This window comes from Pseudoliparis swirei, chromosome 16 (assembly GCF_029220125.1).
Source record: "Pseudoliparis swirei isolate HS2019 ecotype Mariana Trench chromosome 16, NWPU_hadal_v1, whole genome shotgun sequence".
NCBI classification, from domain to species: domain Eukaryota; kingdom Metazoa; phylum Chordata; class Actinopteri; order Perciformes; family Liparidae; genus Pseudoliparis; species Pseudoliparis swirei.
This window is the reverse complement of record NC_079403.1, coordinates 22,838,668-22,866,134: the sequence shown is the minus strand read 5'-3', so window position 1 is coordinate 22,866,134 and position 27,467 is coordinate 22,838,668. Positions and strand designations below refer to the sequence as shown.

At 43.9% G+C, this 27,467-nt stretch overlaps 2 protein-coding genes across 3 annotated transcripts; both read left to right on the top strand.

The window, feature by feature from the left end:
* The first annotated feature begins 34 nt into the window (after nt 1–34).
* fbxo43 (F-box protein 43) lies at nt 35–6,071 on the top strand. 2 transcript variants are annotated; one of them, XM_056434057.1, is made up of 6 exons: nt 35–105; nt 937–1,770; nt 1,851–2,507; nt 2,823–2,925; nt 3,538–3,732; nt 5,477–6,071. In XM_056434057.1, the coding sequence occupies exons 2-6, from the start codon at nt 1,013–1,015 to the stop codon at nt 5,723–5,725; spliced, it is 1,962 nt and encodes a 653-aa protein (XP_056290032.1). In that variant the 5' UTR covers nt 35–105; nt 937–1,012; the 3' UTR covers nt 5,726–6,071. The 2 variants fall into 2 exon arrangements, with proteins under 2 accessions (XP_056290032.1, XP_056290033.1); XM_056434058.1 differs by lacking the exon at nt 35–105 and having other exon boundaries at nt 877–1,770.
* Nucleotides 6,072–9,021: 2,950 nt separating this feature from the next.
* Nucleotides 9,022–25,989, top strand: LOC130206604 (regulator of G-protein signaling 22). Its single transcript, XM_056434650.1, has 18 exons — nt 9,022–9,048; nt 9,150–9,873; nt 9,966–10,127; nt 10,749–10,926; nt 11,909–12,031; nt 12,165–12,266; nt 13,036–13,230; nt 14,157–14,249; nt 14,518–14,702; nt 16,347–16,509; nt 19,616–19,780; nt 20,701–20,763; nt 21,801–21,959; nt 23,368–23,547; nt 23,620–23,799; nt 23,881–24,003; nt 24,536–24,635; nt 24,964–25,989. The coding sequence occupies exons 2-18, from the start codon at nt 9,161–9,163 to the stop codon at nt 24,966–24,968; spliced, it is 2,889 nt and encodes a 962-aa protein (XP_056290625.1). The 5' UTR covers nt 9,022–9,048; nt 9,150–9,160; the 3' UTR covers nt 24,969–25,989.
* Nucleotides 25,990–27,467: the final 1,478 nt, after the last annotated feature.

Below are 27,467 nucleotides of genomic sequence, written 5' to 3'. Positions count from 1 at the left end.
AAATTTGAAAACGTGGCTGGAGGATCCCGGCAGAAAACAAACCGCGACGAGGGAACGAGCTGAACCACCCGGTGCATGTAGTATCTCGTTCCGCTGTGTGCAGAGGTACGTGTTTTTGTCAAATGTATTTGTTTAATGAGAAATAATGTTTTGCGTGTGGAGCCACAACCACGGCCTCGAAAGGGGCGTCCGTAGTGTTGATATGTTGAATGTAAGTTAGGAGTCACGTGACTGGGTGTCACTTCACCTCGGGTACACGGGTCATCATAAAATCCTCATAAACTAATGATATTATGTGTGAATGGGTGTATTGTTGTGACGTCATCAGCCTTTCCGGTGTATCGATCCCCCTGTGCGCGGGTTGACTTGCCAGCTGACGCGGGTGTTTTCACCTCACGCTAATTGCTCCTACAAAGATGTCAGAGTCGGACTACACGTTTGCTTTCGACTTAAATTTTCGATTAGTTAAACTTAATCACTAACTGCCATTTATATATTAACCAATCCCAATCGTCACGTTATTCAGTCCGGTTTCCTTCTCTCATCGCTGCGGAATGAACGCAGTTGTCAACCGTTATTTTTTTCCGGGCCCTTTTTTAAAATTATTATAATAATAAAAGTAGGAGGAAATAAAGTAGCCCACTCGCGGCCCTTCGTCCAGGTCCCCGGGGCCCCTGTCGGCTGTACACAGCCTGGTTGTTTTTTGGCGGCTACAGCTAACTTTATAGCGGCATCCCAGAGGGCGCGCGACCGGGGGTTTAACCGGAAGTGACGCCCTCGCGTAGCAACGCTGCCGAGCCAACTGACTGTTTCACAACCCGCTCCCCACTTGAGTCCAACAGTGTCATTAAATATACGTTAAGACCCTTAAACGTTTAATAAAGCTGTCGGCCACCGTTTTATCGTCTTTACTCACTTACTTGATGATGTGTGCAGGTCAGCTGACAGCTGCTTGGTGAACAGGTGGAGTGGACCAGCACGTGCAGGCAGGAGGAGGAGGAGGAGGAGGATCATGCAGTGCACTCCTGAATCCAACGTCTACCTGGAGAGCTGCAAAGGCCAGAGCTGCGATGGCGACTGCTCCGACAGCGGCTACTCGGGCGTGTTCCACACGCCGCAGAGCGTCCGCGGGCTGGACTCCTGTCGCTCCTTGTCCCCGGTGGAGTTCAGCGAAACGCCGAAAGAGAACATCTGGCTGTCCGTCACGCCCAAGGAGAGCACATGGGAGGCGGCGGGATGCGTGGGCAAAGACCCCCGGGGTGTCCACCAGCGGCCCGCGGCGGTCGGCTGGTGCGAAACGCCTCGCGCGCACAGGAGGGACGCCCCGATGCGACAGAGGCTGCTCATGTGCAAACCCGCCGCGGACGTCAAAACCGAGCACGCGAGATCGCCGCGCGGCAGGAGGGCCGAGTCGGAACACTGGCTCGGCGCGTCGTTCGACTCTCTGGACGCTTTGAAGTTGGAGCGGGACCTGTTGCTGTCCGGGAGGAAACGCCGGCTCCTCTTCACGCAGACGAGGACCTCGACTCTCGAAAACGGCAAACTCGACTCCTCCGCTCACCTGTCCAGTTTCGAGAGAAAGGCGTCGCTGTTGGACGTGGATTTCGGCGACTGCGATCAAATTGACATCCGGACTCCGTGCTTCATCAAATCCTTGCCGGCGCCGCCTCAGGAAACCCCTCCATCGCCAGACAGCGGGGTCACGCATGGTCTCTATGACGTCTCCAGTGTGTTGTGCACACCGTCGTCACGCACGCCCAAATATCTCAGGTGCGTGCTTCTTTTGACACCTTGTGAATTTGATAAATGTTCCTGTGTGTTCTATTCACCACCTTCTAACCCTGGATCAGGTCTCTGTGTGAAGACAGCGGCTTCAGTTCCCTGAGCCTCGATAAATCCCAAGACTCCTCGGCGGACAACGACGGCTCGTTCCTGGAGTTGCTCGCCTCGGCCTCCAAAGGAAACCCGGACACCCCGACTCCGGCGGAGGCGCGGCGGCGCTCCCGCCTGCAGCGGCAACATCGGCTCTCCACGCTCAAAGAGGGCGGCTCTCAGTCCGAGGAGGACCCGGCGGAGAGGAAGCGCGGACACCTACGCCAAAGCCACGTCCTTTCCCCGGAGGATGAGGTCTTTGCCCACGGCGCCACCCCTCGCCCCGACCCGGCCGCCGCCACCCCCCCGCTGAGGCCGGAGAGCACGACGCCCCGCGGCGCGACGACCCCCGTCGACCTCTCGCTGACGCCGGCGCTGCAGCTGATCCACGCCATGTGCCAGCTGACGGCCCACATGTTCGTCGGCCAGAGCCCGAGCCTGAAGGAGCAGCTGAAGTCCACCGAGGCGCTGGCCCGGACCCCCGTGGAGTTCAGGACCACCATGCCGCTGGCGGGGCTGATCGGAAGAAAGATGGGCCTGAGGAAGGTGGACGTCCTCACGGAGCTGAGGAAGAGGAACCTCCGGCACATCCTGTCCGTCATCCTCGGCCACCTGACCTCTGAGAGCGTCTACATGTAAGCAGGTCAACGCACTCGGGGAATCTTATTGTAATGCTTCCACTGTGAGTCCCAGTCTGATGATGTAATGGCACCATTTTAAGGTCTAGAATAGTATATGAACACGTGAATAACTACAAAGTCCTGTAGACTTCATTCGGTCGATCGTGGATACTTTGCTAAGACTAAAGTACAGGACTTTTTGTTTAAAAAAATCATATGAACAAAGAAAAACAAAGCTTTTACAAGCAGTCAGGGACACAACCTCCTGTTTAACGTGCTCTGGCCGCTGGGTGTTTTGGTCTCATGCGTGAACTTGTTTGTGTTGGGCAGGTGTGGCCAGGTGTGCACGAGCTGGAAGGAAATCCTCCAACAAGACAAGCGAGCTAGTTTGAAGAGAAGGAACTACGTGAGAGAAGTGGAGGCTGCTCTCAAGGTAAGAGATGGGGTCTGATGTCGGTATATAACGGTGTCGGCCTCATCTAAGAGACCGATCTGTGGTTCTGTATAAAGTAACATCCGAGTCGTCGAGGTGGATATCGACTAACGGAGCAGGGTTCGTACGGTCGGGAACACCGGGAAACGTCATTTAATTTGAAAATGATTATTTCCTAGCTTTGAAAAGTCTGTGGAAAAAAAGTTTAGGAAAAGTCATGTAAATGTGTTTTATTCATGTGTTTTTATGCAGAGTTTTAAATATTGAATATGCTTTTAAAAGAAAGACGCTCAAAATATATAAGCCGGCATATGCTCTTTTCATACTCGTACTGCAAGTGAACGCACCGTAACTGAATAGACGTAAATGTTTATTCTTTTAATGAAACTATTGTCTCCCATTCATTTGTGTCATTTAAGGTTATATACGGTATGCTTTTGAATTCTCTTTGTTGGTTTAAATACGACATTTTCTCACTTCTTCATGTTTACACTGAGATTTCACAATGTTTGGTCATGGACATTTGGTTTAACGTCCTGGACACCCATTGGTCAACGTGTGTACGAACCCCGCCGGCGGCTAACGGCTCAGTTTGTGATTGTCGTCTTGCAGCTCGCCGGCGACGACAACGTCAACGAAGCGGAGACGAGACTCGCTCTGCTGAAGCGCTCGGCCCTGAAGAAGGTTCAGGCCCAGTCCAGGACCTCCAGCCTCTGCACCCCTCAGTCAGGGAATCGCACTTTAACCCCATCGCAGCTCAGCGCCTCGACCTCAGGCGGCCGCAGCAAACGAGACGAATTCCTAGAAGTGAGTTTGACACGGATTACACCGGATTTGGTCAAATGCGGGGGAGGAAATGTATTTTTTATTTTCTTTTATTTTTAGGGGGCAATTTTTGCCCCTTTGACTGAAATCCAGGGGCATTTAAAAAGAAAATGTGGCCGCTTTTTGAATCTTGTGAAATAACTAGGGCTGTCAATCGATTAAAAAAAATTAACTAATTAATTGCACAATTTGAAATTCATTAATCGCGATTAAAAGTTTTTTTTTCTTCTAAAGACTAAATCTTCTAAATGAACGACTAATCACTTCAGACAGCGTGTATTTTAGACACTTGTTTAATTCTATTCTTTTTTATAGACTAAACTTCACACAGAGCTGTGTTTTCAAAGAGGCTCCTACCTATAAAGTGCCAGCGAGGTATTTAATATTGTGGATGATAAATTGTTTCTTCAGTGAAACATCAGATTAGTAAACAAAGGTGCATTTGAGACCCCATTGGTCTTGTCATCTTTAACATTGAACAACAGCAGAACCAGTGGCCTTGGTAAACTGACAAATATGTAATGTTAACCCTCTGGAGTCTGGGGGCATTTTCTCGATTTTACAAACAAATGTAAATTCACCTTTTAAAGTCTTTTGCATGTGACACATCCCAGTGTTTCCCCCACCATTCTATCAGGGTGAGGCCCCGCCCCCCTGTAATGTTCTCTATAGCGCCAGATTACAGCAGAAGTAATGTACGGTTCTTTCCTTAAAGACGTCTTTGTTCTTGTATTAAACTAAACGTCTGTTGTTGGTCGTCTCTACAGCAGCATGTCATTCTGTCTCCACGTGTCGGTCACTCTTCTCTTCTCTCCGTCCCGCGCGCCACAGAGCTCCATGCCGGCGTGTCTGCGCGCGCATCGAGCGGAGCAACAACAAAAAATCACCTGCACCTTCCGCCCCGCGTCACCGACACGTCGCCCTCTGCTTCTCTGTGAATATCGAGGAGCAGACGGGAGGAAGGAGGCGGACTGCCGCTGTTTGACACTCAGAGGAGTGCAACAACTTCAACGACACCGGAAGTAAACAAAGTTGCGTTAATTGCGCTAAAATATGTTAGTGCGTTAATCGCGGCCAAATTAATCGCATAGATTAATGCGTTAACGCTGACAGCCCTAGAAATAACATTTTAATTTTGTTCAAAAATAATACATTTAGGCTTACAGTATTTGAGCAATTGTCATAAAATGGCAATAATAAGACTATTATGCAGTTGTTGCCCCTTTGACTGAAATCCAGGGGCATTTAAAAAGAAAATGTGGCCGCTTTTTTGAAACTTGTGAAATAACATTTTACCTTTGTTCAAAAATAATAAATATTTAGGCTTACAGTATATGAGCAATTGTCATAAAATGGCAATAATAAGACTATTTTGCAGTAGTCTACAGATTCAAAGTGTTTTCTTTGATTCTTTTTAACAAAAAACAAACGAAACATAAATCGGACATTCATCCAATTTCATTCTTATTTCTTTCTTTGGCAGTTTTTGCTCCTCTCCTCGTGATATCAAGGGCAAAATTATATTTCTTCGGGTCAGTTTTGTCTTTGGGACGCTGGTCAAATGGACTGCATGTAATCTTTGGCTGCATCGTATATCAGGGAGCAGCAACGGCTGTTCAGGCGATGACGATCGGGGGTCTTGGGGAGGGAATTGCCGCACGAAGTTCCCACCAAACATTTAAGTCGAGTCTTTCTCGAATGTTATTTCTTCTTAATTTGCCGCCAGATCGCCCAAACCCTCTTCAACGACGAGTGCCTCAAGCCGTGCCCCCGGTGCCGGCACCCCGCCCGGTGCCACTCGGTGAAGCAGGAGGGCGTGTGCAGCCGGGCGGACTGCGGCTTCCGGTTCTGCACGGCCTGCCTGTGCGCGTTCCACGGCTCCCGAGAGTGCGGCAGCCAATCGGTGGGCCGACGCGCGAAGGACACGCTTCTGCCGGGGAGCGCACAGAGCAAGAGGAACGTTCGGCGGCTGTGAGCGGCGGGACGGCCCGTGGCCCCGGTTGTTATGCCGACGACACTTTGAATGCTCGATGGTGCACGTGAAAAGTGAAATATAGCCAGTACACGAGAGCAACTTCTGTACTTATCCGTGTGTCTTTGTGCCCGTTTTGTAATGTATTTACTGTCTTTTTTTTAATTTTATTTTTACCAACACAGTTCTTGTGTTTTTAATTATGAATGTGAAGGAAGTCCAGCAGAAAAGCGACTGAATTTAGCTGTTGATGTATTTTTTCTACCCACATTAATCTACTGTTCTGCAATTACTTTGGGATTTTTAGCTTTTACTCAAGTGTTTTCACAACTGTTTTAAAATAAATGCTTTTAAAAAAAATAAGTGTAATTTGTGAAATGAATTGGCCCCTTTCTGTCTATTGTAATCTATAGAAATACATCGGTTATAGATTTATGTTGGTGTTTGGCGCCATCTAGTGGTATGACCTAACTCTTAAATGCAATAACAATGACTCTCATTAAACTTTTATTTTTACTACAGGCAAGTGATTTTAAATAGAAATAGCAAAGTTCATCCTGTAAATGCTTTAGAAACAAATCTTTTTGGGTGTTTTTAAATGATAAGAGACACAAACTTGTATTTGTTGCTCCGCTCGTCTCGAGTTAAACTTTTACCACCCCTTGTGTTTTGAAAATGAGTCCAGTTCCATAGCAACCTGCAGTGTGTTATTACACAGAGCGTTGTGGCCGGCCGACACTCAAATGTGACCGACTGGCTCGACGCTCCTGAGCACAACGTTTGAAAAATACTGATATTGTGAACAATGTGTGAGGTCATGTCAGCAGGTAAGAGCACAACTTCTAAATCGATAAAAAAAACTGATCTATGTTTGGTCACTAAAAGTTTCACTCTGTATTTTTAAGAGTTTCCTGATCTTGCCGACAACTTTGTGAGTATAACTTTTTGATTGACATTTCATGACTTCTTTAACATGCAGTTAAAACGTGTCTCACAGAGAGAAATTATGTTATTCTTCATCTGCATGCAGGAGAACCTCCTGGCATCCGATGACCTATTGGCTCACTACTTCAACGAGTTCTTAAATCTGCCGGTAAAGTAGTCGTGATGTGTGTGTGTGTAGCATTTTCATTGTTTTCACAAAACCCATACACACTTGTTTGTGTGTGTGTCCAGTCTTTCCCACAGGCGATGCTCTACAACCAGGAGACCGGGCTCTTTGAGGTCGTGGATGGAGCCGCGGACTCCGTCTCCAGAAGAATCCGATCGGTTCTCCACAGCAGCAGAACCCAGCTCCTCTCTGGGGACCCCGCGGCGCTGGCCAGAACCCCCCCGGTAGACAACCTCTACACCATCGCTGTGAGTACACGCAGACAAATAATGGTTCTTTAAAAGGCTTTGTGGTTCTACGAAGAACCGTTCTTTTCGTTAGAGGCACCTTTTATAGGTTCTTTATAGAACTCTGAGGAAATGGTTCTTTAAAGAACTCTGGTTTGACAGGTTCTTTGTGGAACCAGATATGGTGCCTTAAAGAACCATTTTTGAAGGTTCTTTGAGACACCTTTATGGGCTCTTTAAGGAAATGGTTCTTTAAAGAACCCTGTTTAGAAAGGTTCTTTAAGGCACAATTTCTGGTTCCTCAAAGAACCAAGTTTTGAAGGTTCTTTGAGACACCTTTATAGGTTCTTTGAGTAACTATTTAAGGAAATGGTTCTTTAACCCTTGTGTTGCCTTCGGGTCATTTTGACCCGAATCAATCAATATACCCTCCCCCTTCCTGGTTTGACCCCCCCCCATTCATAATGTAATGTGTTCTTTCTTTGAGTCAACAAACAAACATAAAGTGCCTCACACTTAAACTTGGAAAACAATATTAATTCTAATAAGGCACTGGGAGGGTGTATTAAATCGACACAAACAACCAAGGCAACACAAGGGTTAAAGAACACTGGTTTGAAAGGTTCTTTGTGGAACCAGAACTTGTGCCTTAAAGAACCATTGTTAAAGGTTCTGTTAGACACCTTTATAGGTTCTTTGAGGAACTATTTAAGGAAATGGTTCTTTAAAGAATCCTGGTTTGAAAGGTTCTTTGTGGAACCAGAAATTGTGCCTTAAAGAACCATTGTTGAAGGTTCTGTTAGACACCTTTATAGGTTCTTTGAGGAACTATTTAAGGAAATGGTTCTTTAAAGAATCCTGGTTTGAAAGGTTCTTTGTAGAACCAGAAATTGTGCCTTAAAGAACCATTGTTGAAGGTTCTGTTAGACACCTTTTATAGGTTCTTTGAGGAACTATTTAAGGAAATGGTTCTTTAATGGAACCAGAAATTGTAAGAACCATTGTTGAAGACTGAACACGTTCCAGGAAATGGTTCTTTAAAGATCCTGGTCTGAAGATGAACCAGAAATGGTTGACTGTCTCATTGATCTCTGCAGCGCCTGCACAGAGAACAAGGAATCCAGTGGATCACGAGAGAGAGACTTCCCTTCTTCCTCCACAGTGACTGCTACAATGAATACAGGTACAACCTGTACACACACACACACATACATACAACACATGCTTATTACTATGTTATTACTAAAGGATTTTTCAGAGAACAGAGAAGGCAGCAAGAAAGAAAGTGATCACATCATTGAACGAGTAGAACTGAACACGTTCTCATGATGTGATCACTTTCTTTCTCGCTGCCTTCTCTGTTCTATGAAAAATAGTTGAACAATACGAGTTAAAAGACTATATTCTGGTAGCGTATCATTTATACACATTCATAGGTTAAAAGAACCTATAAATGTGTTCAAAGAACCTATAAAGGTGTCTCAAAGAACCTATAAACAATGGTTCTTTAAGGCACCATTTCTGGTTACACAAAGAACCTTTCAAACCAGGGTTCTTTGAAGAACCATTTCCTTAAATAGTTCTTCAAAGAACCTAAAAAGGTCCTTTTATGCAGATCTTTGGTTCCCCTAATTTAGTTTGTCTGTTTTTTATTTTCTATTTAAATTTTATTTTTAAATTATCTATTTTTTTAGATATTTTTTATTTTATTTGATATTTGTGTCTTACCATTATATTTGTTTAGCCTTGCCTCTCTGTAGAGCACTTTGTAAAGGTGCTATATAAATAAAGTTATTATTATTATTATTATTATTATGTCTTCCTCAGGTTATGTAAGCTGCTGTTCCAGAGGAGGAGAGGCGGTGCGGGTCGACCCGCCCGCTCAGCCCCACAGCTGCGCTTTCCCTCCCACTTTGATGAGGAGAATATCAAAACACCGACGGGCCGACGGTGCTCTCATTCTCAGGGGAGCGAGTCTGCAAAACGAGGTATATTAATGGTGAATTTCATATTTCCACATGTATGTTTATTGTATTTATATGCAGTCTCGTACGTTTGCGTATGCTCTCTCTTTTTCCGTGCCGTTCAGGCTCTCTGGGGATGCACAATGTTCCACGTCTACATGTCAACACAACATCCAGTGAGTCGTCCAGATGTTCCTCCAGCTGTTCTGAGCACGGGAACCCGCCGCGTGGCTTTTCCTCTTCGGCGTCCTGCCCCGCCGACCTCGAGCGCGAGAAACCCCGGAGTCCGCAAGCGGAGGGGCGACGCGAGGCTCCCGGACCGCAGCAGCTGGAGGAGCTGGCGGTCAGAGTGGTCACGCAGGCGCTGAACCGGGCCCTGTACGCGATGGAGGGTCAGAACCGGGCCAACGGGTCAGGAGGGAAGAAAGAGGAGGTCCGAGAGGGCAAGAGGCGCAGTGGGGAGGAGGAGAAGATGGAGTGGTTTCAGAAGAACGGGAGAGCGGGGAGCGGAGGCGCCGACCAGAAAGATACCCTCGACAACTCGGACAACGGACCGGGCTCGGATGAGTTCAAGGACCCGGACAACGGACCGGGCTCGGATGAGTTCAAGGACTCGGACGACGGACCGGGCTCGGATGAGTTCAAGGACTCGGACGACGGACCGGGCTCGGATGAGTTCAAGGACCCGGACGACGGACCGGGCTCGGATGAGTTCAAGGACCCGGACAACGGACCGGGCTTGGATGAGTTCAAGGACTTCTTGCGAGGGACTCCAGGAGAGAGACTGCTCAATCTCTGGATGGACATCGCGAGGCTGAAGGCCGCACAGAACTGGGAGCGGAAGAGCAGGTAAACACGATGCGACTCGCTCGTTTGATCTGGTTACGTGGAGACAAAGGCCTCCACATGTTAGACTAAACACCGCGATACCTTTTCGTCAGGTATTTGGTCCTGATGAGGAGCCGGTACCTGCGGAGCAGCAGCCGCAGCAGCCTCAATGTGGAGCTGCTCTTCAGACTTGGGCTCACTACCTCCCCCTGCTGGACGGAGGAGAAACTGCTCTCAGTCCAGCCCTCCCTCACCGAGTCCCTGCTCCACTACTGGTGAGCTTCATGTTCCCTGATGTTTATCAGGAATACTGACTTTGTGTGTTTTGTGCTGTTAAATATATACATTTAGTATTCATACATATTTGACTTGGTACTTTTCATTTGCTTGTCAGATACTGTGAGTTATATCCACAATATGCCAAAAATCCCCAATATAAATGTGTATATATATATATATATGTCTTTGTGCATCTAGAAAAGTGCTATAATAGTTTAAATTAATATTGTTATTATAATGCCAAGAAAAAGGCAATTAACAAGAGAGATGGACCATCATAACCTTTAAAACAGTAGATCTTTCCTCTCGAAAAATGGAGATGTTCTCAAACTTTTGACCAGTAGTGTATATTTATAAATATGTGTATATATATATACACAGATATATATATGTGTATATATGTATATGTATATATATATATATATGTGTATATACAGATGTATATATAAAAATATATGTATGTGTATATATATATGTATGTGTATATACATATATATAAAAATATATAATATATATATATATATGTATATACATATACGTATGTATATATATGTATAAATAGAGATATGGATATATATTTGTGTGTATGTATAGCTACTTACTCTCTTCCTTGACAGGGTTCCTCGGTTCTGGACGTCTCGCTGGGTTCATGAAGACCGCGATGACTCCCTTCAGCCAGAGCTGTGGACTGAGTGGTGTTCCCGGTCTCAGTCCGACACGCAGACCCCCCATCGGTCGAAGGCCCTCTGGTCTGACACCTGGCGGCCCCAGCACCCCCATGCGGACCACACACAGGTAGGAGGAGCGTTCGGATGGGAATCCATGAGAATAGAATCCTCTGAACGTGTGACCTGGAGCTCTTTGGGTTGACCAGCTTGTATTTCCTAGTGGCTGCAGGTGGTATCACAGCCTGGCCTGCAGTTAATTGTCCTTTCCTCAAAAGCATGTTCTCTTCTATATGTTTTAAAAGGAACCGACACAATTAGTTGATTAATGCGTTAGTCGATCAGTGGACAATAAGGTTAATTGTACTCCAAGTGATGTATTAAGGTTAAAATCAGGGTTCGTACGGTCATGGAAAACCTGGAAAATTCCTGGAATTAGGACTTTAAATGGTTATTTCAAGGTCCGGAAAGGTCCTGGGAAAGAGAATTTTTTTTGGTAAAAGTCATGGACATTTTTTATATACATGTTTGCATTTACGCTGAGTTTTAAATATGAATATGCTTTTAAAAGGATGACGCTCAAAATATAAGCCGGCATACGCTCTCAATACTCGCAGCGCAAAATGTGTGAAAAAGTGAACGCACCGTAACTGAAAAGACAAACATGTTTATTCTTTTAAATAAACTATTGTCTCTCATTCATTTGTGTCATTTACTCTATGCTTTTGAATTGTCATTGTTAGTTTAAATACGACATTTTCAAAAAATGTTGTGTATACACCGAGATTTCACAACATGTTTGGTCCTGGAAATATGGTTTAAAGTCCTGGACACCCATTGGTCGACACGTGTCTGAACCCTGTAAAAAGCCAAATATACATTTCCAAACTGAGGATTTGTTGCATTTCACTGTTTTTTTCCCGTCATACATTGAGCGCTTTAGGGTGTTGGACCTCGGACACTCTGGGATTGTTATGGTAATAATTCACGTTTCACATTGTAGTGACAAAACAGTAACTTAAAACAAAATCCCTGCAGCCATCGTTTCATGATGTTTTTTCTTCATTTTTACAGAGTGGATTGTATTAAAGGTGTTCTCTGGTGTGTTTCAGTTCCATTCGAGCAGAAGTCTGTTGCCGGGCAGAAGAAGAACGGAGAAGATGCTGCAGGCTCTGTGTGTCGACTCGTGCGCCGGCTTGTACTTCACGACCTTCTGTGAACAGTCTGGAGACCCGGTACCACAGCGGCTACTGGATCACCCACCACATTCATGATAATAATACTGAGTTATGATCATACTGTGGGGGCAATAACTTTTTATTTAGTGTCCATAACGACGGTTACTGAGGTTCTTATGTTCTGTCCCAGCTGTGGGAGAATGCAGTGAACCTCTGGACCGACCTGCAGCACTACCACGAGCTGTTCTACCAGGGCGGCCTGGACCCCTACCGGGTCCAGAGAGAGGCCCAGGTCAGCGGTGTGTGTGTGTGTTTTTAAGCACAGTATATGGAAAGTCCTTGTATGTGCTAAGGACCTCTGCTGATGTCAGCTATTTAACACCATCACCACGCAGAGCATTTACATTTTATACAATTTTCAGTAGAGGAGAAGGAAGAATTTGGGAAGATTCCACATTTTATTTATTTAACTTTTTTACAATATAAATATAAAGTGTGTCGTGTCGACGCCAGGAAAAATCACGAATCACGATAAATTGAAGTGTAATAAAATGCAAAGGACACACACACTCACACACACTCACACACACACTCACACAGACAGACGGACACACTCACTCACACACACACACTCACTCACAGTCGGTCACACACACACACAGACAGACAGACAGACGGACACACACACACACACACACACACTCAGTCACACTCTCACACACACTCACAGTCAGTCACACACAGACACACACTCACCCCCACACATACACAGACACTCGTGCACACACACAAACACACACTTGCTCTCTTGGCCTATCACTCCTGCTCTCCTCTCTGCCCTCTTTAGTTTAAGCGCCCATAAAAATAAGTGAGTCGGACCCCCCCAGCTCCACGCCGGTCCTCCCAGAACCACCCAGAACCGCCCTGTCTGGCTCCGGCTGGGCCGGTCCGGTCCAGAATAAAAGCTCACAATAAAATCTATTTTCCCCGAGTCGACCTTCAGTTCCCCAGAGGACTGACATGGACGATGGAAGTGATGGATGTTTCCTCTCCTCCCTCAGCTCCTCTACTCCACCTACCTCTCCGGCTGTGCCAGGAGGAGCGTCGGCGTCGGCGAGGAGGTCAGAAGGGAGGTGTACGACCAGCTGACGCCCGCGTTCGAGGAGCTGTTTGACGAGGTGGAGGAGCTCTCGCTGAGCATCCTGCTGGAGCCGTGGACGCTGCTGCTCGGCAGGGAGAGGGAGTCCTTCAGGAAGGTAAGCGGCGTTTAGGTCACCTCCATTGGATCTGGAAGGAGCGGCTAATAACGATGATGATATGAATATTATGGTGACGGTTTCCTGCCTTCCTGATTGGATTTAAGGCTGCAAATAATGATCATTTCTATCGATATTTTCAGCCTTGATCAAAGGAAGATATATTTTAGTTTGGTCTATTATTTGCACAGTACTGTTCAAAAGTTTGGGGTCACCAAGAAAATGTGTTTTCTACACTTTTATTTATTTAAATGAATTTCAAAATTAATTGAAAATATAGTCAAGACATTGACAAAGTTAGAAATAATTATTTTTATTTGAAATATGTTGTTCTTCAAGCTTTTCCGCTCAAAGGAAGGCCAGTTTCATAGCTTCTCTCACCAGCATAACTGTTTTCAGCTGCGCTCACTTAAAAGGGGTTTCAAGGGTTTTCTACCCCTCTGTTAGTCTTCTAAGGCGATAACACAATGTACCATTAGATGGGCCTCTATACACCTATGTAGAGATTTTATTAACAACCAGAGAATTACATTATTATAAATAAATAAACTAATAATAAATAAATAAAATTATATAAATAAATTGTTATTAAAATTATTATAACAAAATAAATACAATTTAAAAATCAGGAATACACTCTATACATTGTTAATGTGGTAAATAACTATTTACCACATTAACAATATATATTGTGTATTTATGATTAATTTAATGTAATCCTCATTGCAAAATAACTGCTTATAAATAACAACATTTCTAAGTGACTCCAAACTTTTGAACGCTAGTGTAAAACAACCTCATGTAATAATTGTCCCATAATGCAAAAAAACCAAGAGATGGAGCAACTCACATCTACAAATGTGAGAAAATTATAACTAATTATAATTCAGCTCTAATCGGCGTAATGTGTTTGCGTGTGCGTCCAGGTGTGTGTGCAGGAGGAGGTGCGCTGCATCGACAGTCAGGAGTACAGGGAACTCCAGAGTCTGTACGAGGAATCGAAGCGCCGGCTGAAACGGGTCAGTCAGCCTCCATCAGTGTTCACACAGATTTATAGAATATCTCAGATAATAGCCAATAAGCTTATTGATAAGTGAGCTAAAAACAGATAATGAGAAAATATCCTCAAACCAGAGTTTATGGCCTAAACGGTAATGATGTCATACTGCAGTGACTTTAAGAGGCACATATCACAGTTAAGAGATGTATACAGGATATTTGTTTACTCTTTCTTCCTCTCAGTCACTTTGTTTCGCACCTCCTCCTGCCGCTGCGCCTCCTCTGCAGGTGGAGCAGTGCGGGTCCACGCCCTCTAGCATCTCGCCGTCCTCGCCCTTCTCAAAGGGCCGCCGGGCGCCGGGCTCCTGGTCCAGGGTGTCTCCGGTCTACCAAGGCTACCGTCTGGGTTCCTTGCTGCGCCACCGCCACGAGATCGGCCACTTTATGTCCTTCCTGCAGACTCTGGACGCCAGGTGAGCGGCTTTCACGTTTATATTGGTTGGAGAGGGACGGTGAACCTTGATGAACGCTTTAAATTAAAATGTAAATGAACCCAATTACGGCCACTAGGCTGATTTCCATCGTCTGAGTGTCCTGGAGGAAAAGTTCATGCCAAAGATCAGTAGTAATAAACTACAATACATTATAGTCTACAGCTGACAATAATAATAATCCATTTAATTTATATAGTGCTTCTTTAGGTAACACTTTACATTTATACACCGTGGACACAGCTAAGGGAGAAACTCAAGGTTAAGTATCTTGCTCAAGGACACAATACACAACAGTATAATAAAAAGTTAACAATGGATTGTGTGTGTATATGTATGTGTATATATATATATACTGTATATATATATGTGTATTTATATATGTGTGTGTATATATACAGTATATGTGTGTTTTTATGTATTTGTGTGTGTATATATATATATGTGTGTGTGTATATATATCTATATATATGTTTATTTATGTGTGTGTATATATATCTATATATATGTTTATTTATGTATATGTGGGTCTGTATATATACAGGACTGTCTCATTACAAATCAACTGAAATATTGCAAGCCTTTTATTCTTTTAATATTGCTGATTATGGCTTACAGCTTAAGAAAACTCAAATATCCTATCTCTAAATATTAGAATATCATGAAAAAGTATACTAGTAGGGTATTAAACAAATCACTTGAATCGTCTAATTAACTCGAAACACCTGGAAACACATTTTCAAATGTTTGATTTTGTTTTGCTGTTATAAATCTTTTTTTTAACTTGGTCTGAGGAAATATTCAAATTTTATGAGATAGGATTTTAGAGTTGTAAGCCATAATCAGCAATATTAAAAGAATAAAAGGCTTGCAATATTTCAGTTGATTTGTAATGAATCCAGAATGCATGACATTTTTGTTTGTTTAATTGCATTACAGAAAATAAAGAACTTTATCACAATATTCTAATTTTCTGAGACAGTCCTGTATATGTGTGTGTGTATATATGTATATATGTATATATATAGGTTTATTTATGTATATGTGTATGTGTATATATATATATATACTGTATGTGTGTATATATAGATACTGTATGTGTGTGTGTATGTGTATATACAGGACTGTCTCAGAAAATTAGAATATTGTGATGAAGTCCTTTATTTGTGTATGCATTAAAAACAATATGTCATGCATTCTGGATTATATAACTGAAATATTGCAAAGCTTTTATTCTTTTAATATTGCTGATTATGGCTACACAGCAAGAAAACTCAAATATCCTATCTCTAAATATTAGAATATCATGAAAAGTATACTAGTAGGTATTAAACAAATCTGTATATAAAAGAAACAAGAGAACATATCACAGTGTAACCAAGACATTTCACATGCATCATATTTCACATAAGGGCATTCATTAATTTATGTGTGACATGTTGTCCTCTTATCAGATGTACAGTAAGCCCCTCCCCTTATTTAAATATATTCATACTTTACATTTACATTACACCGTGAGTTTCAAATATGCACCGTATTCACATTAAATCAAGGCAGAATGAAAATAGACACACATGTGTATTAAATAGATTAACACAGTGTTTTTTGACGTGTGTTTCCGCTCAGCATCCATCTGACGTGCTGGCTGGATCTGGAGCAGTACAGGAGGACGCCGCGCAAAGACGAGGCCGCCAGACGGGACAGGTCGTCTCATATCGCGACCAAATATCTCAGCGGGAAGTACTTCTTCGGCTCCGACAGCCCGGCCACAGCCGAGCAGCGGAACGATGTACGTCCGGTATCTGGGGAAACCCGTTTTTTGGTGTAGTCGTATCTTATCAGGGTTCGTACGGTCATGGAAAACCTGGAAAAGTCATGGAATTTTAAAATGCTCATTTCCAGGCCTGGAAAAGTCATGGAAAAAACCTAAATCATAAAAGTTATGGAAAAGTCATGGAAATGTGTTATCACATGTAAATTCACGCCGAGTTAAAATAATTAAGATGTTTTTTAAAGAAAGACGCTCAAAATATAAGCCGGCGTACGCTTTCAATAAGCTAAATGTTCGAAATTTTTCATGTATATACCGAGATTTCAGTTTGGTCATGGACATTTGGTTTAAAGTCTTGGAAAAGTCCTGGAAATCCATTGGTCAAAATGTGTAAGAACCCTATCTTATCTTGATATAGAATTGTTGTCAACTTCCTGGGAAAGCTTTAGAGACGGGGGGGGGCTCGTGACATGACAATCCGGAGGTGGTTTGTGAGCCCCAGCTGGGGCTCAACATTCAGATTTGATAAACAGAGGCCGGCGCGCCGCTCACACTATTCCCAATCTCCCTTCTCGGCATCCTGCAGATGTCACGCTGACAGCTCTGACAGTCTGTCGGTGGGAAGCGGGGATTGAGAGGAGACGTGGTTTGGGTTAAAGAGGAGGAGGAGGAGGAGGAGGAAAGTGTGGTTTGGATCCAGAAAGACAAAAAACAGTCTGGCTCCGGTAACAATGACAGTAGGACAAATTCTCTCCTGACATTTATGGACTGTGATTTGGGCTCTGGGGCCTTTGAAAATAGTTATTCAATAAAATATAAGTGTTGGTTCATAAACTGAATTGTATATATTATATGCAAAATGCTGCGTAATATCTTTTTTTTTTTCAACCCAGAATGCTTTGCACTGGTCGGGGGGTAGAATATTTCACAGGGGGTAGATAACTCAAAGGTTGAGAACCATTGACCTCTAGTATAGTGTCCTACCACTTGCGGCAGAAGATGTCAACGATTTATATATTACACTGAACTATTTAAAAGGTTTAATACTGTCACTATTCACCATTCATCCGATGCATTCAACCATTTTCAATAGTTTATTTTATACAGCCCAATATCACTACGAGACGTGAAGCCTCAAGGACTTCGGGGAGGAAGCAGTTAGTCATGTGTGATGGAGAGATGAGAATTCATCCATAAGGAGAGAGAGAAGAGGAGATAGGAGCTCAGTGTATCCTAGAGGAGCTCAGTGTATCCTAGAGGAGATAGGAGCTCAGTGTATCCTAGAGGAGATAGGAGCTCAGTGTATCCTAGAGGAGAGAGGTGCTCAGTGTATCCTAGAGGAGATAGGTGCTCAGTGTATCCTAGAGGAGAGAGGTGCTCAGTGTATCCTAGAGGAGAGGTGCTCAGTGTATCCTAGAGGAGAGAGGTGCTCAGTGTATCCTAGAGGAGATAGGTGCTCAGTGTATCCTAGAGGAGAGAGGTGCTCAGTGTATCCTAGAGGAGAGAGGTGCTCAGTGTATCCTAGAGGAGAGAGGTGCTCAGTGTATCCTAGAGGAGAGGAGCTCAGTGTATCCTAGAGGAGAGAGGTGCTCAGTGTATCCTAGAGGAGAGGAGCTCAGTGTATCCTAGAGGAGAGGTGCTCAGTGTATCCTAGAGGAGAGAGGAGCTCAGTGTATCCTAGAGGAGAGAGGAGCTCAGTGTATCCTAGAGGAGAGGAGCTCAGTGTATCCTAGAGGAGATAGGAGCTCAGTGTATCCTAGAGGAGAGAGGTGCTCAGTGTATCCTAGAGGAGAGAGGAGCTCAGTGTATCCTAGAGGAGAGAGGTGCTCAGTGTATCCTAGAGGAGAGAGGTGCTCAGTGTATCCTAGAGGGGAGAGGAGCTCAGTGTATCCTAGAGGAGATAGGAGCTCAGTGTATCCTAGAGGGGAGAGGAGCTCAGTGTATCCTAGAGGGGAGAGGAGCTCAGTGTATCCTAGAGCGTCCTCCAGCAGCCTATAAGCCTATAGCAGCATCTCTCGGGGCCGGACCAGGTGAACCTGATTCGGCCCTCATTATAAGACTTTTACATAGTAAAGTCTGACGTTGACTCTTACATGACGAGCTATGTCAACCATTTAGCCGTTGCGCTCAGCTAACGGCAACTATTTCAAATGTTCATTCGTTGCTTCTAGCTAACGTGCTAATTTCGACTGCTGACCTCGATGCTTATTTATCTATTTCATCTATTTACTTCTTCGCTGACTATTTGAAACCATTTATTTATACTTTTACTTCTCTGTTTCAGAATACACAGATTGCTCTGAACATTCAAGCTAACCGCTAGCTCGCTAATTGCTTTTCACGGTCGTGTTCTGAAATGCTTTGACCGCGAAGATGAAAGTAATGTCACCACCCTGACTGTCCTGAAGGCACACTGGATTAAGACGTAGACATTTAGTACCGTCTACTTGTTTAAGTGACTTTGTTTCTGGAGCGTGACCGTTGTCATTTTTCTCTCTCGTCTCATAAATCCCATCAAAATAATGATCCTAACATTTGAGGGAAGATGCCAATTCTGGTGCTTCTAACTCTTTGGATCGGGTCTGGCCGCCGCCGCTCTCGCAGCTCGCCGTTGGTTCTCGTCTGCGTGAGCGATGTCGAGCGACTGACAGCTTTACTGCTTTGGCCCTCCACTCCTTCAATCACTCAGTCATCCCGTCACAGATTGGCCTCCTTTCATCTGCTGACTCCCTCTCCAATGGCACAACTGTTTCCAATTTACGAAGCCTGTGTGTGTGTGTGTGTGAGCGCTACTTGGCTTTGTGCGTGCACAATGAGATGAGAGAAAATATAAAAGAGATATAAATAGGGAGAAATGGCCAGATCGATGTATGAGGACAGAGAGCAGACGGGGGGGAGATGAAGGGAACGGAGGATTGTGGGAATGATGAAGAGCACAGCAGGAGTCAGGAAAGAGAGGAGAGTTTTCAGCCGGGTTTCCCACTGCGGCCAGTTATTTTTACTGAGTCATTCCTCATATGTTTTTCATGTTGTGTGAGACATCTTTAACATTCATATCACACACACACACACAGAGCGCCATCTGCCTCTACTGTAAATGACTTTTCTTGCTGTTGCCGGGTAGATATTGCGTCTGGCGGGTGGTCTGGAGCGCCTGAAGCTCGAGTGTCTCTCGAACGCCGTCGTCGGGGAGATCCAGGACGTCGTCAGGAGTCACATTGAGAAAAAGTGGCTGCCTCTGTTCCTGTCCACGGCCGAGTTCACCGAGCGAATGAGACACGAACCGAAGGTGAACACGAAAATAGTTTATTCCTATTGGGGAAAAATGCTTTTTAAGATTGAAATAATAACATTGTTGCCACGCCCATATCTGTCTATTCAACAGCTACACTGGCTCCGTCCCAAGTTTACACAATCTGTCTACCGGCAGCTCTCAAAGCTCACGAATCAACGTAATCCGTACAGAAACCAGACTTATTACAAAAGACAAGTTGTGTTTTTTTAGCGAGGGTTATTTGCCGGACCGTTTCTTGGCTCCGAGCAGCTGCCAGCACACCAGCGGAGACGTTAGGAAGGTACTGGTCCCATCCAAGGAATAGTCCCATTACTTAAACTTCACTTTTAGAAGGGATTGCACAAACAAGTTATTATTTTTGGCCCGGCGTTTAATCAATAATGAATAGCTCTCTGGTAGACGTCCCAGCTTTCTTTGAAACATCCGTCTGGTCCCAATAAAAACAACAGATCCCTGTTGCGTAATGGCCTCGAGAGCGCGGGAGATAAGAGCGCGTTAGTGGCTCTGCTCTCCGAGAGGCCACTGAACGCCTCTCAGGTGGCCTCTTCAGGTGCCGACGCATGAACCGCGGATTTCCCTGCGCCGCCGCCTCATTACGTCATCGAGTTTAGTCGTTTGGTTACACAGATCCGCTCATTAAGTAATCCGATGTAGGCGTCGTTTAGCGTTACGCGGACGGGTGGAAAAGACGGTTGACATCAGAGAGGCAAAGATCTCTCTGAGAGGCGATCGGGTGAATAAGGTCAGAGGGAATAAAATAATAATAAAGGCAAGGTGAAGGGTAAAAAGAGAAGAGGGAGCTTTAGTTACAGCCAAAGAGCAGCAGCAGGCGGGTTTGAGAGGCGGTGAGTGTCTCAGTCGGTTAATCCTACTTTTACGCGGTGACCTTTGACCTGTGCGTTTCTGTGTGGTAGCCCCAGGCAGCCGACAGGCTCTCACAACAACGTCGACGCAGAGCGAGGAGAGAAGCCTGGAAGGTAAGGAGAAATGGGGGGGGGGGGGGGCGGGGCTGGATATTTTGAAAGGGAGCGAGAGCATTCAGGCCTTTCTTGGCCTGAACGCATGTGCGATTTAGTTCACGACTTGGCTCCCAGCAGCGGCTTTGTCAAACACCATTTCGGGCCTTGTGGTTAGATTTCCCAAATTAGATCCAGGATGAATAAGATTAAAGCATCAGCGTTACTAACCTTCCCACGCGGTTCTCTCGGTTTGTTCTCAAACACGCGAGACGAAACGTGAACATTTCAAGCAGGATGATTACAGGAAGGAGTTTTCCATACATGACGATGACTATTTACGATCATTATCTCATCACTGGCAGAGTACACAGAAACATGAATGTGCCACCTGGAATCGAAAATGGTTCTTCAGAGCGATGCCATAGAAGAACCATTTTTGGTTCCACAAAGAACCTTTCAAACCAGGGTCCTTTAAAGAACCATTACCATAAAGAGTTCTTCAAAGAACCTATAAAGGTGTCTCGAAGAACCTTCAAAAAATGGTTCTTTAAGGCACCGTTTCTGGTTCTACAAAGAGCCTTTCCAACCAGGGTTCTTTAGAGAACCATTTCCTAAAAGAGTTCTTCAAATAACCTAATAAAGTGTTCAAAGAACCTTTCAACATTTTTTCTTCAAGGTACCATTTCTGGTTATACAAAGAACTTCTCAAACCACGGTTCTTTAAAGAACCATTTCCTTAATGAGTTCTTCAAAGGTGTCCCAAAGAACCTTAAAAATGGTTCTTTAAGGCACCATTTGTGGTTCCACAAAGAACTTTAAAGAACCATTTCCTTCAAAGAACCTATAATGATGCCTCAAATGAAAGAATGGTCCTTCAGTAGGTGATGGTTCTTCGTAGAACCACACACCTTTTTAAAGAACCATTTACCATTATTCCTCTGTGTGCGGGTTGTACTCCGGCCACGGTGCACACACGGTTCTCCCGGTCACGCCCCAGTGGGTCCTCATGTGTGTCTCTGAGGCTCCTCCTCTCCTCACTGCTGTGTCCCTCTCAGGCCGGAGGCTTGTGGATGAGTTCCTCCAAGGAGATCCTGCTGTTCCGACGGATCCTGCTCGACCCGGCCACCTGTCTCCGGTTCCGGCACTTTGTCTCTCTGAAAGGAGACTTCCTGGAGAACAATGTGCTCTTCTGGCTGGAGGTGCAGAGGTACAAGGTACATCACCGCCAGCAGCCTCTCAGTGGAGGAGGAGACCACGTGTGACCAACAGTTACACTCATGGAATAGGGAAGGGAAATATTTGCCGCCTTTCCTGGTGGATTTCACACATGTCCCAGCATGCATTGCGTGTGAGCTTCTGCCATTTTAAGTGGGTTTTTTTGTGTCTTAAAATGTGTGTTTGGAATGTTTATTTACATCTGCTAGGCAGCAGTCTACAGATCCAAAGAGTTTTCTTTGTTTTTTGTTTTAAAAAATCTAACCGAAAACATAAACCAGACAATTGTATTCCATTTTATTCTTATTTCTTTGTGGTTATTAATTGTTCTAATTTTTTTTAAACAACTATTAACAATTACTACTACTTGAAAATTATATTTATTGATTTGTTTTGTGTAGTACAGACAATACAGAAAGGACACAAGCAACAAATACAAAATAAATGCAATTAAATTATAATTATTAGAGGAAATTAAGGGGGCATTTGTTGCCAGTATGCATTACGTGTGAGCTTCTGAAATTTTAAGTGTTTTTTTGTGTGTCTTAAATAAGTGTTTGGTATGTTTATTTACACGTAACCTCAGGGCTGCTGAAAACTTGTTTCTTTGACTTCTACATAGAAGTACCTAAGGACATAAATACCTCGTATTTCTCTCATATATTCAAACGAGCAACCAAATGACCACTGACTTTAGCCGATCACCTACATTTGGGCTACGTGAGGTTAACAGGGATTTTGAAACGTAAGCAAACGAGCCCCAAACTGTCATTAGATTCAATTTAAATCCTGATTGGTGCACAGCGGTAAGAAGAGTACAACCCACATCCACACATCTCTCCTGTAACACCCCCTAGAGGCCATTTGTCCAAATACATCAAATAAAACTACAAATCAAATGGCCGCCGACACACCGTGTTTTTTTTGGAGTTGACGCAGCCGAAAGAAAGTAATGTCCATTTCAGTATGTCATTATTCTTATAATGTATTTACTAAACAAATAAAAAGAACAAACAAAATGTTGACATTGCCTTCCGTTTGCTGGTAAAAAACCAGAGGCCACCCAGGTGCATGCTGGTCCTGAAGCTACCCACGCCTCCATATAACCACAGGTGCCCAGTGTTACGCAATCAGTGACCCAATCCTAAAACTAAATATATTTAAACAACAATCACAATGAACTAAACTAAAAAAAGAAAAAAGCTCCTCTAACATATCAAAATATATAACCTGAATAATCAATATTACTTTACAATAAAACTAAATACAAATATCAAAATAAATAGCTCCAACAAGCCCCATTGTTTATAGTAAGAAACACAGAATTCAGTGATGATCCGAACATTCCTGGGACATATGAATAGTTCCCACCATCCGATTTTGAATGTCTCCTCTCTTCCCGTGCAGGACCTCTGTCACTCCCACAGCGACGAGGCCACCGTCCAGCAGAAGATCTCCACCATCATCACCTGCTTCATCGACTCCTCCGTGCCCCCGGCGCTGCAGATCGACATCCCTCCCCAACAGGCCCAGCAGGTTCTGGAGAAACGCCATGAGCTGGGGCCTTACGTCTTCAGAGAGGCACAGGTAGTGTGTGTGTGTGTGTGTTGTATGTCTTTCCAGTATCTGCATGTGTGTGTGCGCCTCTCCTCCGGATAGATGTCGGTGTTCAGCGCATTGCTGAAGATGTGGCCCGAGTTTCAAGAGCTGAGCAGCAGCGTCCAGGAGGAGCAGCTTCTCCCTCTGCTGCAGGAGAAACGGGTCAAACACCGAGCCAGAGTACGGAGAGAGAGGAGAGAAGAGGAGGAAGAGGAGGAGGAGAGGAGGAGGAGAGCTCAGGTGAGAAAACGGTCCATACTGAGAGATATGATGACACGACCTCTGATGCTATAGCGGTCAGTCTGACATCCTCTTGTGCAGGAAGAGCTGGAGAGACAGGAGTCCGGTCTTGAAGAGGAGGATGAGGATGATGAGGAAGAAGAACAAGATGGAAGAAGTGTACAGAGGGCACAGAGCTCGGTGCTGCTGAGTCCCACACAGCCGGTGAGGAGCAGTCTGTTGCGTGTAGACATAAGAAAAGGAACCGCATTAAATGACTCCAGCATGTCGTCTTCATATGAGACGTTCAGGTCCAACTGTCCACAAGTTGATATAAAGTCCTCTTTAAGGTCGCAGTGACCTCGGGAAACACAAAATTCTAGGGTCCAAGTGGACATTTTTTGCCAGATGTCATGACGTTTCATCCAGCGATTCCCGTGACGACCAGCGTCGGCGATGAAGTCCAAATCGGTTCCAACCGCAGACTAACAATGAGAAACTCGAGTTCCCAAACCTTTCAGACCACGACCCTCTATTTACTAAACTACCTCCTCCCACTGCGGACACCACCACCACACTCTGTTGCTGTGTGACGGTCCATCACGGGTTGCTGGTAAACGTCTGCGCCTTTCGCCAGATGTGTGTATTATGTAATAAATACACTTTTAACTTCAGGATTTGGGTCCAGTTTGAGTGCAGTTGTCGGGCCTGTCGGCGTGTAACTCTTCTAACCACGTCGGATGTGATGCTCCCTCAGTTGTCGTGGTCCTACTCCAAGTACATGGCGGCTCTGAAGAGAGAAGAGGTGCTGCTGAGGAGGCGGAGTCAGCTGGGAGCCTCGTTCTCCACGGCCTCAGGTAACTAAACCCTGACCCGCTACCGCCGTTCCATCAAGTAGACGCCAGCTGGAGTGGTGGTGATTTCTGGGGGTCTCGTCGTGCCCCTCTACAAACACTGGGGGTCTGGGGGTCTCGTTGTGCCCCTCTACAGACTCTGGGGGTCTGGGGGTCTCGTCGTGCCCCCCTACAGACACTGGGGGTCTGGGGGTCTCGTCGTGCCCCTCTGCAGACACTGGGGGTCTGGGGGTCTCGTCGTGCCCCCCTGCAACACAGCATGACACATGGACTTGCATTCGGGGGTCTTGCTGGCCTCCTGACGTGTCCCGTTGTTCCTCTTCTGTTACAGACTGAGAGCCGGGTTGTGGTTCTGATCCAGAACTGAGGATCAACGGCATGACGTCGTCATCTTATTCTTCTGTTGTCAGACGGGTCATGCTGGTGTAGCACCCTGAAATATGTTATGTCATATATCTTACAGTTTAATACAACTGTGTCCATTTCTTATAATTTACTTTGAATGTGTGTTTAAGGTTAATTCATGTGTTGTTTCTATATATATCTCTTTAAGAGAGGGGAGCGCTGTCTCTGTAAGAGAGGGGAGCGCCGTCTCTTTAAGAGAGGGGAGCGCCGTCTCTTTAAGAGAGGGGAGCGCCGTCTCTTTAAGAGAGGGGAGCGCCGTCTCTTTAACAGTTCATGTTAAGGGTGCACTGGCACATATTTTTCTAACACTATACCATGATATTTACTTCCTGCCTGAGTATTTTGACATACTATTCTATGTATTGTTACGACTTGTTGACACGCCTGACATAATTCTTTTAATCCAGGTTGTCGCTCTCCAATGACAAATATACAGAAACCAAATGAAGTAGAAGATTTGTATTTCTCTGAGGACATAGTTTGTTCTGTGTGTTGATGGAACTGAGATCATGTTTTCCTCTAGTTGTTTTCCTCTAGCTGTACATAGTTGTTATTTACATGTTAACAGCATGAAGCCTGATTTTCATTGGTGGAATCGAACTCGTAGTGAACATGTATGTAAGGTTCTTACATGTTATGTTACTTGAAGCCTCTTATATGGAAATATTGTATTTTTTTACTACATTGCATATTACAGATTGTAAAGCTTTAGCTCTCAGGTGTCAAACACAAGGCCCGCGGGCCGAATCCGGGCCGCCACGTCATTTTCTGTGACCCCTGACGGCTTGAAAGACACACGATCACCTCTTCTTCAAGAAATGTAAGAAAAATATCCTGTGCTTTTATATTGAAGGTTTCAAATTTAAATGGATTTATGTTATATTAGAGAGATTCTCTTATGTACAATATTTCTACACTCGTTTAATAAATTAAATACAAAGTTATTTATCAATATGTTTGTGAGTAGTTTATACGTTTATATATGTTTCAGTTACAGCCTTTGACGCTTTAGATACTAGTTCATCTTCCCAACTGTGGGAATGGGACCACCTGAGGAGCATTTGAATGCACCATTGTCTGTGAGTGATAAGTGGCGAGTGACGTTCCTGTTGGTTATAAAGTGCTTCTAAGCTGTTCCAGTGCTGGGTGTGTTCGGTCCAGCAGGGTTTCTCTCCGTGCTCGCCGCCTGTTTCGAGACTGTTTGGTTAGTCGCTGCTGGCCGGCGTCTGCTGACCGGCTGCTGGCGAGCGCCGGGGGAAGGCTTTCTGCTTCTCGTTTCTCCCACGTAATGTGATGGCCAAAAAGAGAAGTTACATTTCACGATGACCAGCTTTATTCCAACACAAATAGCAAGTCAAACCAGCTGCGACTTAAATAAAACTATTTATATCCGACTAAGAAAATGTGTCACCCAGGGTAAAAGATTTACATATTTTTTTAAGGGGGCAAGTTTTTCCCCACTAAGTGAAATCCAGGGGCGTTTAAAAATAAATTGGGGCGCTTTTTGAAACATTTATCTTTTGTTCAAAAATAATAAATATACTTATTTAGGCTTACAGTTGTGAGCAATTGTCATGAAAATGGCAATAATAAGACTATTAAGCAATAATAAGACTATTAGGAAATAATATGACTTAGGCAATAATAAGACTATTATAAGACTATTAGACAAGAATAAGACTATTAGACAATAATAAGACAGACAATAATAAGACTATTAGACAATAAGACTATTATAAGACTATTAGACAATAATAAGACTATTATAAGACTATTAGACAATAATAAGACTATCATAAGACTATTGGACAATAATAAGACGATTAGACAATAATAAGACAGACAATAATAAGACTATTATAAGACAGACAATAATAAGACTATAATAAGACTATTAGACAATAATAAGACAGACAATAATAAGACTATTAGGCAACAATAAGACTATTAGACAATAATAAGACTATTAGACAATAAGACTGAGACAATAATAAGACTACAATAAGACTATTAGACAATAATAAGATTATTAGGCAATAAGACTGACAATAATAAGACTATAACACTTAGACAATAATAAGACTATTAGGCAATAATAAGACTATTAGACAATAATAAGACTATTAGACAATAATAAGACTACAATAAGACTATTAGACAATAATAAGACAATAAGATTATTAGGCAATAAGACTGAGACAATAATAAGACTATAAGACTATTAGACAATAATAAGACTATTAGGCAATAATAAGACTATTAGACAATAATAAGACAATAAGATTATTAGGCAATAAGACAGACAATAATAAGTCTATAAGACTATTAGACAATAATAAGACTATTAGACAATAATAAGACAATAATAAGATTATTAGGCAATAATAAGACTATTAGGCAATAATACGACTATTAGACAATAAGTCTATT

What these genes read in the sequence shown, in the direction of transcription:
- fbxo43 (XM_056434057.1), top strand. Translation starts at nt 1,013, where the DNA reads ATGCAGTGCACTCCTGAATCCAACGTCTACCTGGAGAGCTGCAAAGGC. An exon ending in AAGTGGAGGCTGCTCTCAAG is followed by an intron (nt 2,926 to 3,537) that starts GTAAGAGATGGG and finishes GTCGTCTTGCAG; the next exon opens with CTCGCCGGCGACGACAACGT. An exon ending in AACGAGACGAATTCCTAGAA is followed by an intron (nt 3,733 to 5,476) that starts GTGAGTTTGACA and finishes ATTTGCCGCCAG; the next exon opens with ATCGCCCAAACCCTCTTCAA.
- LOC130206604 (XM_056434650.1), top strand. Translation starts at nt 9,161, where the DNA reads ATGCACAATGTTCCACGTCTACATGTCAACACAACATCCAGTGAGTCG. An exon ending in AGAGGGAGTCCTTCAGGAAG is followed by an intron (nt 13,231 to 14,156) that starts GTAAGCGGCGTT and finishes GTGTGCGTCCAG; the next exon opens with GTGTGTGTGCAGGAGGAGGT. An exon ending in CAGCCGAGCAGCGGAACGAT is followed by an intron (nt 16,510 to 19,615) that starts GTACGTCCGGTA and finishes GTTGCCGGGTAG; the next exon opens with ATATTGCGTCTGGCGGGTGG.